This window comes from Oreochromis niloticus, linkage group LG7, assembly GCF_001858045.2.
Source record: "Oreochromis niloticus isolate F11D_XX linkage group LG7, O_niloticus_UMD_NMBU, whole genome shotgun sequence".
NCBI lineage: Eukaryota > Metazoa > Chordata > Actinopteri > Cichliformes > Cichlidae > Oreochromis > Oreochromis niloticus.
The window spans coordinates 20,588,860-20,603,141 of record NC_031972.2 but is presented as its reverse complement, the minus strand read 5'-3'; the positions used below and the strand labels follow the sequence as shown (position 1 = coordinate 20,603,141).

General features: G+C 41.3%; 1 protein-coding gene and 1 long non-coding RNA gene across 4 annotated transcripts; one reads left to right on the top strand and one right to left on the bottom strand.

Annotated features, from left to right (window-relative positions):
• Positions 1-1,887: 1,887 nt before the first annotated feature.
• fbxw5 (F-box and WD repeat domain containing 5) lies at positions 1,888-12,346 on the bottom strand. The gene is made up of 10 exons (XM_003445178.4): positions 12,216-12,346; positions 10,175-10,370; positions 9,927-10,084; positions 8,429-8,612; positions 8,176-8,324; positions 6,777-7,112; positions 6,501-6,681; positions 6,266-6,413; positions 5,962-6,174; positions 1,888-4,610 (listed from the first exon to the last, which is right to left on the bottom strand). Exons 2-10 carry the CDS (start codon positions 10,359-10,361, stop codon positions 4,337-4,339), a joined length of 1,830 nt encoding a protein of 609 aa, XP_003445226.1. The 5' UTR covers positions 10,362-10,370; positions 12,216-12,346; the 3' UTR covers positions 1,888-4,336.
• Positions 10,378-14,050, top strand: LOC102083173 (uncharacterized). Of its 3 annotated transcripts, none has more exons than XR_002062738.2 (5): positions 10,378-11,871; positions 12,190-12,393; positions 12,523-13,502; positions 13,822-13,911; positions 14,002-14,050. It is a non-coding gene; the product is annotated as an uncharacterized LOC102083173 (long non-coding RNA). The 3 variants fall into 3 exon arrangements; XR_269346.4 differs by having other exon boundaries at positions 10,380-11,871; positions 13,270-13,502; XR_002062737.2 differs by having other exon boundaries at positions 12,190-13,502.
• The last annotated feature ends 232 nt before the right edge of the window (positions 14,051-14,282 follow it).

Sequence of the window (14,282 nt, the reverse complement as noted above, 5' to 3'; positions counted from 1 at the left end):
AGCTTCACCACACAAAACATGTTTACCAAAAATGAAACCCCACTAGTATAAAAAGAACACAAATTGACTCATTATATATGCCAGTGATGGTCTTCACTGAGGCTGTGGAAATGCCTCATCATGGTTGATATAAATGTGGTTGGAAAGAACCTGCCAGAGGGACGGCGCACGTGTGATTGATGACTATGCGAGGAATGAAAATCTTCTGAAAGCCCCGGGGTTAGATTCTCAAGTATTTAGATGGTGACGCACTTTCTAATCTAATCTTCAAAGTCAGACACTGTGAGGTCACCAGATGATATCACAAGTGCAGCTGTGCCATGTTTTGACCTATTTGTATTTTTTTCAAGTCCCCATATAATTGAAATGAGTTATTGCCGGTAATTGTCGATCCACTAACCTACACACACAGCTATAACTGATACACTTTGGTTGATGCTTTTGTTCTCAGCCATGTCCCAGAGTTATCGTGTATCATTTCGTAGATGGTGACCAAGAGTGAGTGCTAAACAAATGACACAAAACTGAAACCGTACAAAAGTAAATCCCCTTACTTATCACAACTTAAAATCCACGGAACTAGAAGCTGTTGTAGTTTAGACTACATCTCTAAAACATTTAAAGTCGTGACGCTGAAGAAAATCACCTACACATAGTTCAGATTCATTTCAGTTTAATCAAAACACCCAAATGTCGCCCGCACAAGCAGGTGTGTCAAACCAAACTCTTTTCTGTCAAATATCTAAATATACAAACTTAATTCTGAAAACTCTGCAACGTTGTGTGAAATTGAAATAAAAACAGAATGTGGTGACTTTGTAAATCTCATTAACTCATTTTTTAAATTCATAATAGAGCATAAAAAATATTAAATGTTTAAACAGACATTTTACTGTTGCATGAAAAATACGAGCTCATTTTGAATTTGATGGCAACAACATCCTCTTCTGTCAGCATCTGGAAGTGAGCAGACCAGCTACTGGGCTCTTTCTGGTTCTTGTCTGATATACGTAGGATCCTAGCTGTGTAAAAACGGGTGATGCTCTAACAGGATGCTACTATTGCAACAAGTCAGTGCAATTTCTTCCCTCGTAGATACTCCGCAATTGCAGTAACACCACTTATAGTCAAAGTGGAAGCATTTAGGAACCACAGCAACTCAACCATGAAGTGGCAGACCACGCAAAGTCAAAGAGCAATGGTCTGCTGAGGACTGAGGTGCAAAAATCACAGAAAAATCACCAACTTTCTGCTGACTCACTAGCTGCATAACTCCAAACCTCCTGCGACATTTACATCAGAACAAGAGCTGTGCGCCGGGAGCTTCAGGCCATGACGCAGCTCCTGTAGCTAATGTGCAAGAAGCCCAGTGCTTTCTGCCAAGGTGGGCAATAAAAGTTCAGATGCACAGGATAAAATTATTTAATGAATTACTTTAAAAAAAAAAAAAAAGCTAAATTTCCCTGCTGTGTGGTTCACATGTATCATCGTTATCTGTAGGCGCTGTATCAAAAATAAAATGTCCAAATATGTCAAAAACAGAAACAAAGGTTACCAGGAATGTACTTTTTCTCCCTACATGACTATTAGTAAGCGACAGTGACATTTTGATGGAAAATTTAATGCACACAGAAGCTAAAAATATGCCTGTGTAGTATGTGTCTATTTTTAGATTTGACTGCGGAGGAGTGCGAATGATTCTGGAGAAGACTCAAACCGCATCACCTGGGCGCTCAGGGTCGATTTCTAAACTTCACTAACTGACAAATACTTGCAAACAGACAATAACAATAAAGCTAGGCATGCATCGGGCTCTCTTTTCAAAACCTTTAATCAAAAACTGCACAAGAAAGCAACACGCAGAAAAGAATATCAGTCTGACACATGTTCAGTTTTCTGGACTTGCAGGGCATGCGCTTTATTAAAGTGGAGCTTTTAAAAAGAACACAAGCTGGAAAAAAATGATCATGAGGAAGCAAACATTGGCAAACCATGACAGCGTGATGAAGAGGAAGTAAAAGGGGAGCTCAGGGAAAAAAGGAGAAAGTTTGTGACTTTTTAAACAAGTTCAAAAACATGAAAAAACAAAACAAAAACACTGTTCAGGTTAATGAAACCCGCTTGTTCAAGTGTCGGATTCACAGGGGATTCTGAAAAGTCAACAAGTGAAACAGTCGCCCAATCATAATTAAAGTCATGTTTTAAAATCAGTCACGTCCTCTTTAAACAGGCATCTGCGTGGAAATGTAAATAAGCCAGTAAAGTACCCTTGTGCTGGTTAAACTGTAGCTGTAGTCATGCGTTACTTTTTGTTTTGCTTTGTGTTTACCAGTAAAAGCACCTCAAAGGGGACTTAAAGTATGATGTAAATACCAACAGACATTTCAACACAATCTGACCAGGCATTCAAAATGAGTCTTCAGTCCTTTATACTTTCTGTCTGTTTCTGTGAAAGTGTTTTTAATCTATTGTTTCTTGTCTTTACCAAACAAAGACTAATAATATTAGACAAAGTATTTTTAAGCCTTGCTAAACTGAATTTAATTTCAAGTAATAGGCGCGACTTGTGCAACCTGAAAGGTCCATGAAACTCCATTATTGCTTTGGGTAAAAGTCTGTGGCACTGGTGCACAATGTAAGTTACAACATAAACTGCCAATCCACTGAATATCTTTATTACAGCATATTAATATTTAAAAACAAAAAAAAAATTTGTGATATTAAAAGTTACATGTGTGCCACCTTAAAATAAAGACTAGGTATTAACACCGCCTTCCAATCCTTAAGGGAAACATTAGTTATTTATACACTACAGCACTGTTCAGCAGTCTGTGGACAAACTGGAGAATGGCGGCTTTCTTTTAAAATCCACAGGACCAATTGGAGCTCGAGGTCGGGGTGTCAAACATAAGGCCTGGGGACCATAATGGGCCCGGCAAAGACTTCAATGGACGGCTTTGGAAAACATTTAGTGCATAGATTTTTAACTTTTAACTGTATTTTCATAAGTTTTGCAGCTTTTTCAACTCACACAGACCTCCCCCATGCCCATTCATACCACACCAAAGCAGTTAAGTAACAGATTCCTGTTTTTACACTATCAACTATATAACTATAGAAATGGCATTTTTTTTTAAAAACAGTGGGTCCACAGTTTAACAAAAGAGAGTAATTAACAAAACCTTTACGTTTTCTAAATACAGGACAGTCTGGGCAATGTGCTACCACTTTTTCTGCAATTTTACACATTCATCATGTAGAAAAACGATCATGTAGTGTTGAATGTCGGGGATTAAATGTTTACTTAAATGTTTTTACTGGTCTGGTTCTCTTCAGATCAAAGTGGCCCACAGCATAAAATGAATTTGACATCCAGGTAACTTGACTAAAAAGGCTCTACTTGTAAAGTTTCCTTCTCCAGAGGGGGGACAAAATATGTTGCTAAATAAGAAAAGCAAAATTAATTAATTAAATTCTGCAAAATAAAGGGTGCAGCGTTGTGATGCTAATGAATGAAAAGGGTTTAAATACATTTTTATATTATACAGATCCAATAAACACTCAGCTACACAAACAACTCTTCTTCACAGCCAGCGGTTCCTCTTACATTAAACTGCGCAGTAATTCTACATTTAATAGAATAGTGATGGATCATTTCCCGGGCACGGACAAAAACAAACAAACAAACAAACAAAGCAAACAAACAAAAAAAAGCAGACCACATTAAATGCAGCTGAAACTCCTTTTCCCTTTTCGTTTTATACTCTTTTATAAAATCTTTGAGAAAAGAGTTTATGAGGAACTTTTAACTCGAGACATCAATTGAATACAGCCACTGATAGGAAAACAAACAGCTTATTCTCAGTTGCACTTTGCCCTAAAGGAGGACCTTTGTATACATGTGTACGTCACATCCAGGAGTCCAGACTGTTCAGACACAACTTTACAGATTTTTTTAAAGACAAGAAAAAAAAAGACGAAAAAAAAAAAGGAGAACAATCATCTTTCAGGGAAGCAGTTTTTGGGCATCCGTGTTTAGGTGTCAGCTCTACACTCTCTACATCTCTACCTGTGTTAACGTTGCATATCATTTCTGTCTGCAGTCAGTTCTGCTGGCACAACAGCGCCCCCTTGTGTCTGAGCCGGCTATCGTTTCCTGTCAGCTGAATCAGTCACCGCTTTAGGTCACAACACCGTGAGCTCAAGCGAAAACAACAGACCGTGCCCACGCTGTACACATACATGGAGTGTGTATATATTCATACCACAGAGGGAAAAGATCAGACTTTCCTCACCATGCTTCCCCCTCCCCGCTTCAAGTGTTTTCCAGCCTGACTCATGGTTTTCCGTTGATGCAGGAGTTCTTGCTGCGGCTCAGCCAAGACGGCAGGAGGCTGCGTGGTCTGGGCGGCCGGGCGGAGGCCTGTGCGAGGCGGATCATTCGCGGCGAACGCCACACCTTGATGGTGGAGTCGTCGCTGGCGGACAGCAGCAGCTCCTGGTCGGCAGGGCTGAACGCCACCGAATTCACCACGTCGTCGTGTGCCAGACGCGCCAGACAGATGTTGTAGTGACGGTCCCAGATGTAGCCGTGCTTGTCCTCGGCTCCACTACAGGTGGGAGATTGGAGGGTAAGTCAGAGCGGTTACCAAGCGTTTGATTTAGTGTGTAAACAACTGCAGTAAATATCGATTAAAACTGACAAACACAAATATGTTTACTTTACTTTGAAATAAATCAAGACAGTCAGCTGTGAAGCTGCAGCTGTGTGTGGTTACGCAGCGGTTTTACCTGGTCAATGTTTCAATCAAATACATCGTGAATAGTGAGTTTAACAAAACTGTTATACATATTTCTAATAAACCAGTTAAGAATTTAAGTTATTTAGACATAAACGATCACAGCCCACAAACACATTTAAACAACAGCATATGATTATTAATATTTATCTATGAACACATTTTATTTGATTTATTTCATCTTTATTTTATTGTTTTCATCGTGTTTAATGTCTTATTTATTTCATTTGTGTTTATCTACTGGGTTTTTTTTATCTTTCATTTATTCTTCTGTACACCACTTTGGTCCATGTGGTTGGTTTCAAGTGCTTTCCAAAAAAACCTGCTATAGTATTGTGAAGTATGGTATAGTATGCGGTATGGTATTTGCCTAAAATGCAAAAGATCACCAGTTTGAGACTAGGAGGAGACACCAACCGAGTCTCAGTTGTGGGTTTCTATCTGGTGAGAAATCTGAGGCAAATCAAACTTGATATATCCGCTGTGGATCTACATTTTGTCTGATAGTGACATTGGGTGTCACTTCACTGCATCTATGAACCTCCTCTTTGGTCTACCTCTTTTCCTCCTGCCTGGCAACTCTTCAACATCTACTGTCCGTTATTCCCACCATCCCTCCTCTGTACATATCCAAACCAGCTCAATCCGAGCTGTCCCTCTATCCTTGTCACTCTCAACAAAAATCTTCACATGCCATGGGAAATATTTGTTTTTATATATGTAGTGGGGGAATAATATGGACAGTAAGTGGAAAATCTCTTCATGACAGCACCCATCATACTGAACAGATTCTTCTCAGTTTCGAGGAAAGATTTTGTTTCTGCTTCATTATTTTCGTTTTGCTCACACTCACGACTGACATGTCCTGAGTGTAAACTTTGAAAACCTCAACATCCGAAAGCAGCGTCTTCATTCAAACAAGCGGTCTGATTACCGTTTTAAATACTGGCACACCCCTGTTACTAGAAATAACGTCATGTACAACTGACACACTGTGACGCACTGAGCCAGAACAAAAAAAGGGAATTTCTTATATACTGAGCAGTGAAATGATGAGCACATTTACCGACACTGCAGTATCGCTTCCCTTTCTGTTGCCCAGTGGAGAGTGGCTGCGAGTTTTAAAAACCTCTGTGTCTGAGGGATAAAATAACAAACACACCTGGCAACAAAGTCTCTGCTGACGTCCAGGAAGATGAAGAAGCACTCGTCGTTGGGTGTGAAAGCTCGATGAGCGCGTAGGCTTCTTCTCTCCTCTCTCAAACTCTTCAGGTCAATCACATGCAGGTCGATCTCCTCGGCAATAGGGGGCGGAGACATGGGGTCTGAGATCACACATCCAGCTGGCCAAGCCCGGCTATTAACATACAGGTATCTGACCAATGACAGAGGAGAAGTGATGTTAATCTTTAAAGCTGATACAGGATACAGCTTAAAATTAGCTCAAATTTTTCTCATTTTATCACCTGTGGTCTGGAGAAAGGCCCATGCCAATGATGTGACCGTGGATATCAATAACATGGTCCAGGGAATCAAAAAACTCATCTGAACTTCGCTCTTCGCCGAGAACAGGACCCGAAGTGGTCATCTGTTCAGGCCTGATTCGCTTAATGCCTGGAAAGTGAAAAAGGAGCTTCCAGGTGAGAGAGGGCCGGCACAATTCTGAGAAAATATCGCAGCATTTCTGAATAACTTTGTTACCTATCTGGTGAGGAGAGTATGTAAGGCTGCCGGTGGTGAAGAGTAAGTACGTTTTGTCTTCCTCCCCGGACTCGGACGGCTCAGAGAGGCTGTGGTCAGGGGGCTTTGTGTAGGCTCTGCCCATCAACTGAGCCACCTGGGTCTCGATCTCCAGCTCCTTCTGCCCCACGTTTTTTCGGCTCTGGGAGGAAGAAGGAAAGTGCAAAAAAAGAAATTGAATAAAAAAAAAATGAAAAAGCTAAAAAACCAAAACCAAAAGCCAAACAGATTTTTTACATGTATAACGTGCTCCAGTCCCGACATGGTCGGCTGAGGGAGACGAGGACTGGGGAGGCCATGACTTCTCGCTCCCCTCTGGCACTCTTCCTCCTCTTCTTGCTCCTCTTCTTCCTCGCTGCCGGACGTCGCCAGGTCAAAGAGGAGAGGCTGGTGGTGCTGCTGCTGCTGCCCCTTCTGCCTTCGGGCCTGAGACTGAGCCTCATAGTCCAACAGCAAGTCCGGGTTATCATGACGCCGACAGTGGGCCACCATCACCGTGCGAATGGTGCTGGCGTTGATGTTCTGGATCTTGAAAAGGCGCTTGACCACGTTGACATTCTCCGATTCGATATCCTGTTGCAGGAAAGGAACATTTATTTTTTGTTTTTCCCCTGGAAACCCACCACTGCACATGCTCAGATATATTCAGAACCACGAGCTGCTTGGTTTTATCTTATTCGCTCAATATATGCAATATTTTAGACATGTGTGAGTCTGTGACCTAATGCAAACCACAAAAAAGTGCCACGTATTGCCACTTAGTCTCACTCAAGCAGCAACATCTGGGCCTGAAAAATGAAGCCACTGCAGGAGCTGCAGTTCCTCCGCTGGCCACTGAGGCTTGCTCCAAAACAAGAGCAAACCCACAGAGCACTGACATGTTAAAATAAAATAGAAATAAACATGTTTACAGCCTGCTGCTTTGGAAAAAAGAAAATAAACCAAATTTCTCAGAGTTATTGAAAGAAACAATATGGGTTAATACCTCACAAACAGTCTTTGATACTGAAAAATAACACCACCTTTCTACTAATGTGTGGATGCAATCTTTGTTTACTTAGCTGTTGGGAGGTTTTTCCCCTCACGGTCATGTAAGCACCTGCCTGATAACACACAAGATCCTGTTTTCTAGATCCTCCTCCTCACTTTCAACGTCCTTTATAACCTGAGCCTTTAGCTGCTTTGCCCCAAAACTTTGGAATATGCCTACACTGGATCTCCGGACCATAAACTCTCTATTTATGAATCACGTCTGAAAACCCACATGTTCAGAACTGCATACCGTTCATTATGACATGGCCTTAGTCTACAATCAATTGATCAGTTTTTACAGTTTAGTGGTTTTATGTGTTTGTTTTATTATCATTTAACCGTGTATATGTTTTTAATTTCCTAGACTAATATAAGCTGTCTTTGAGGGCATAAAGTTTTCATGATCTCGAACGTATCTTACAATTAGTTGCTTTCTACCCGTGCAAACACACTCTAGTTAGACTCACATGTTGACAGTGAAAATAGGTTAAATCAGGGAAAACACACATTTTCCACTCGCCCACACATATTGCTCATTTCCTGCTTTATGACAACTGCATGTCAGTTTTTATAATAATATCAAGGCTACAGTCTAGGGTTTCACCTGGAAGGCTTTATTGAGCCAGAGCACAGAGCAGGATGTCATGTTGCCTATCCAGTGCAGGTTTCCAGATATCAGGTGGGTCTCATTCAGCCAGCAGCCAAAGACATCATAGGGCTTGTTCCTGACCCGTGACAACAGCGTGTAATTTTCTGTAGCAATGCATCGAATGGGGAGAGCGTCACAGAGAACACATTCATGAACAATGTATAACCCCGAGCATAACCTCACAGTTAGAGTATTTCATGGTTCCTACCTAGACTGATGACAGCGATTTCTCCTGATGACGAGTGGTGTGGTCCCAGGTAGACACCCGAGACGAGCAGCAGGCTGTCATCAGCGTTGAACTGGGAGAACTGGGTGTAGCCCCAGTTAAACTGCCGCATGCTGGAGCTGTGCACCAAGGAGATATTACCATCTGGCCGCTCAGTGTCCCACAGCTGCACACAGGAAGAGAGAAGACATGAGAGAATGTGCAGAGATGGATATTGATAAGACTTTAGAGAAACCAACGCCACTATCAGTTCTGCTCACAGGACTGAATTTTTAGCAAGTCCCTCGTCTATTCTTGGTTATATTCTGTGAGAAATAAAAAAAATGGCCTATGCAGGCTTTCAGCATCATCATTTCTATAAAAACTTGTTAGAGCACTTAAACTTTTTGACACTACTCGTCATTTTCCTTGCACCACTGTAGTCACACATGAGACTGATTGCTGTTACACAAATAAATAAATACCAACATATTTATAATTTTTTTGTCTAATTAATCACGACTCTACGAACAGTATTTTCCCCAAAAATATAAATATTTTGTCCCAGAAAGTTGACTCTGTTCATCTGGATGAAGTGTTTCAGTGGGAAGCGCTGAATGATTGAGCATGCATCAAGACGCAAACATTCTGTGTTAGTTAATTCTCCAATACACTTCAATTTTTCCTCTCACCAGTGTGCTTTTTTATATGCGTGATGGTATTGAGTGCCTGGGTCATGCTATTGGTCATCCACTAATTTTCATGAGCACTGCTGCATACTTTGCACTTTATAGCCTGGAGTAATACTCACTATGCATTTGGACAGCAAGATACCCCCACAGGAAGTCAGACATTTTTCACATACTCTGTAATCTGTTTGCACTGTTTTTGAAAGTTGCCACTTCTGCAAGAACCCCCTCCCCCCTCCCCCCAGGTACTAAAGAACCAACCAGAGCGACTTTAAAACTGGTCACCAGAATTTTGACTTGCAGTCATAAAACAAGAACATGATGTAACACAAATCTTCTTTGTCCAATTGCTCCAAGTCCCCAATACTCAACACGAGTTGAGTAAGTTCTGCTTGAACAGACTTAACAGGGTCACAGTCAAAGCATCACAAACTGGTGAACACATCCCAACAAGGTGAACACAGGAGGTGATATGCAAAGCTTTAGTGCAATGTAGAAACAGCACCGCCTCGAAGACACCATCTCTGAAATGCACACATGTGTGCAGTCCGCATTAAAGTTACTTGCTGTGCTAATTCTTAACATGGTAGTCTACTCAGGTAAATCTGGTTGAAACTAAGATTTTTGGCATGCTGTTTTCAATATTTAAAAACTGATCGGTTGCTTTTCATAGCTCTTCTGCTTCCTGACACAGTCAGTGCCAAAAAAGTGACCAGAATAACATTTATTCAGATGAGTAAAATACCCCAAATTGCATAAAAGTGTCGCCTAGTCCTCCATAAACAACACGGAACCTCAACAGTATATCTTACCTTAACAGTACAGTCTTTTGAGCAGGAGGAGAAGCGGTGACCCCGATGAGAGAAAGCCAGGTGAAGGACTTGGTCAGTGTGCTCTCTCAGAGTTTGAACCTCCACACAGGGGATGCAGTCAAACAGACGCTTGAACTCCCTGTACCACGACACAGCCGCTGCACACAGACAGGTTTGGAAGTAATGAGAGAAAGTTTCAGCAGTAACTAAATTCTTCTCAGAAACAAAGAAATAATAAAGATATTTACCAGGGTGCCGGGGTACCGAGCGGGGGATGCGGTAGTAGCTGTAGAACAGCTCCCTCCACAGGAACTCATCTCTGGAAACAGCCAGCCACTGTCGGCAGGTCAGACCAGCTCTCAGCACAGCATCATGGGGCAGACGCAGAAAGATCTCCAACACCAGGCTGTCCGGCAGAACTGGGCCACACTCCATCCTAACATCCTGGGTAACAAGCACACACAGGTATAGTATAGTGCTGTCCAAAGGTTTCAGGCACAAAGTATAGAAGAGACAACTTTTTATGAAGCTTTTTGGGTTTGTCTTTGAGCAGTCTGTGTCTGCATTCAGGTTAAAAACAAAAGATCTGCTAGGATACCAAAATAGGGAACTCATTTGTTGGTGTGCATCTTGAAATCATCAAAACAGGAAGTCTCGTGTCAGATATCTCTGGCCCAGAAATATTGACCATTGTCTCCAGAGGGAAAAATTAGCTGATGGATTCCCGGACTGCTACATATTAGGTGATGATGATTAATTAGTCCCTGTTGTTGTTAGCAGCAATATTTTATCTCAAGGTTTCATCTGAATATAAGCCATTCTCTGACTAATACCAAAGAGGTTTTAGCCAGAGAAAAATCACAAGGACAATGATTAAAAAAATAAATTTTTCGGCACTTTAAATGAGGTTTGTGGCGCATATCCCCAGAGGTAAGAGATGGGGTACACCCTCAACAGTCTACACATCTGTAAATTAAACTTCAAATATATTTTTGATCATTAAATTGTCAGAAATGACAGGAAAATGCACAGAATTGCAACTTTATCTTGACGAATCACGCTTATCTACGTGGTCTAACTGCAAAAGCCCATTTTAAGCCAGGAAGGAAACTGGACAGTTTCTGTGAGCTTCTTTCAACTCCAAATTAAAGCTGTCCAAACAAATGTTTTTATGACTGCACATTTATAATCCTTTTTTATGTTAGCCATATGAATATATTGCATTTTATGTTGTATTTGCTGCATTTGGCTGACCTTCAACCAAGGATCAAAACTTCATTCACTGCTTTATAAAAAACACAATGTAAAATATAGACATCACTCAGGCTCCATGAGATTAACTCCTATTCTGACTCCAGTCAGCTGAGATATGAGTAAAATTATTTTTTTTTATTATTTATTGCATGAACTGTAAAGAACAAATACAGATCCAGCTTCTAGCATTAGCATTTTTGCATAAACGGCTAACCACGCGTCTTCTGTTCATTTCAGCTTAATTATAATGAAAATTTCAGCTACACTTTTAAAATAAAACAGCTACAACCAGTCAGGGTGCTGCATATTTTTGTGGCTCCACCTTTAATGAGATTATCTGAAGCCAGACAGCGGTTGACAGCTGTTGCAGTGCACAGACAGCGGCCCATTAAAGACATCATCATGATGTCAATGAACCTACGACCTGCTCTCTTCCTTAAAATCGGCTTTATTTGCAGAATTTTGAAAGAAAGGGAGAGCTGACATGTCGAGTCCTGTTCACAGCAGCTGGAACAGGGCCATGTTAGCGTGGCATTTCCTTACATCACAAAGGTGCAAAATGGAAAATTTTACGTGAACTGAGTTTTTAAAAATGTGATCGACACCCTCTCCAACTTTGGAGTAAACGTCCGCAGCTCGTCTGTGAGGGACCGTCGTGAAAAGATGACCTAACATGGACATTTTTTGTCCGGTACTATGTTTACACTGAAAGCAAACCAGTCTAGCCTTCCTCCTCACAAACCAGACATTTGTAGAAATACGTTATAAGTAGTAAACGTTTGTATTTGTTTGCCAGTCTAAAGTGGAAAAGAGTTTCGTTTTCAGCTACAGCAGAAGACTATGTAGATAGCTTTAAGTGAGCTAACTTATTAAGAATGCAGCTAGCTGTTAGCTGACATTTGTTTTCAACTTTTAGCTGCGCCCGGCAACACTCAATATTGACTGCTAGCTGCTAATTTTACGACTAAAAGCTTTCGTTGACTAACTTAAAGAGCCTCGCTTCATACAGGTGTAATGACACAAACTGGAACCCACCTGCTGGATCAGAGTATGTTGGAGAGAAAAATCCAGCGGCTAGCCAGCGCTCAACGCTAGCCACAGAAAATGACAACAATCCTGCAGCAGCTACGAGGCAGACAGACGCTACCAATAGATGGCAGAATAATCGATACATATACATAGGAACTTTAACGTATGCAATCCGACAGAAGAGGTAGGAAAAATGGATTTAAAAGTGAAAAGTAAAGATAAAGAATAAATGTGTCATATTGCGATTACTAAAGCAACTCTATTTTATTTAACGGCATAATCGTTTTCTTCTTCTTTCGGCTCCTCCCTTCAGGGGTCGCCACAGCTGATCATCTGCATCACTCTAGTATCCTCTTATGTCACACCAAACCTCTGTATATTCTCCTTCTGTGGTCGTCCTCTTTTGTTTGGCAGTTTCATCATTAACATCCTCTGCACATGTCAGCCTTGTCTTTCTAACCGTGTCTCCAAACCACCCAACCTGAGCTGTCCCGCTGAGATACTCCTTTCTAATCTTAACATCTCAGGTCTCGCTGTCATCTTGTAATCCTTCGCTTGCTGCTATCTATCAGTCACAAGTCAACCCTGACACTCGTCTCCACCCACTACCACCTTGTCTACACTCTCGTCTTCACCCCTGTCTCCTTCTTATTCGCACACATGTATTCCGTTTTGCTTCGACTGACTTTTATTCCTCTTCTCTTCGGAGGATACCTCCACCTCTCCAGGCTCTCTTCCATCTGCTGTGAGCGTTCATCAACTCCTCAAAGTCCTCCTTCCACCTTCCTAACACACACTTTTCTCTCTTTCTATCTTTAATCACGCTAACCTGCTGCTAATCCTTTCCAGCTCGATCGCTCTGTCTAACCAATCGATGCAAAATCTTTTGTCTCCTTCCTTAAGTCATAAAAGTAACTTCAACAAAGTTAACTCGGCCTGTTCACCATTTACAGTTAGGGTATTTTATGACTCATATCATCATCATCATCTCTAACTCTGTCTCTATAGCCATTTTATTAGCATCAGTAAATGGTCTCATTTTCTTTTCTTGCCCATAAAGTAAGCAGACAATGGAAAAATGAAGGACAGTAACAGGAGTGGTGGCTCATGGTAAACTGACACCCCAGTGGTGTACTGATGTCTGTGTGACTGAAAAATAGCTGAGTCATTAGGTTGGCACTGTCGCTGCACATATAACACTGACTACTGACCAGCTACACAAGATCTAACACTCCAAGACTGACTGGTGAAGAAAACACTGAAGTGGAGCCATGCTGTGACTGATATGCTCTGGTAAGATTTTAAATTTCCCTAGATTTTTTCCTAAAGTTTTAAACATGAAGATTTATTAATTGATATATTTATTAATTAAATAATGTGACTAATGCATTTATTTTTCTTTAGATAAGCAACATGTTCGCTGCTATTTTATTTTTTTTAATGAAATAAAGACGTAAAACATAGACGTGCATCCTGGGTTAATGTGTTAATGGCATGTGTTACACCTGATAGGGATGGGATCAGTTTACCTGCTGCACCATTATCTCAGCAGAAGAGGCTAGGCTAATGCTACAACAGATAACAGTCAGATAAAGTTCCTGTCTTTATTTAGCGCTGCACAATGTGGCTGCCTGGGTCGTGTCTTGCTGTTGCTCCTCAGCAAAGGACGGGACATCATCAGGAGAGACATACAAGTGTAAAGGTGCTCATCACTGGGTAACATGGTATCATTTCAGAACAATAATCTGCAGAGTTGTCACAAACATGCTGTTTTACTTACCTCGTTGTCCAGGAAAGCAAGTGTGGACGGTGTCTGATGATGCAGCACCATCCAGTCAAAAGCCTTCCTAATTCCTCTCAGCAGTGCGGAGAGGAACGACAGCCACATTTTCTCCACCCGGACACCCTGCAAAGTGTTTGATCGCCGCTCTGGTCTGACTCTGTGTTGCTCTGTGCTTGTTATAATGATGACTTGTCTAAAAACTCCTGTTTGGGAAGCTGGATAAGGTCTGACAGCTGACAAATACGGCAGCATCAGTCAGGTCATTATGTCACATCACGACTTTAACCAAT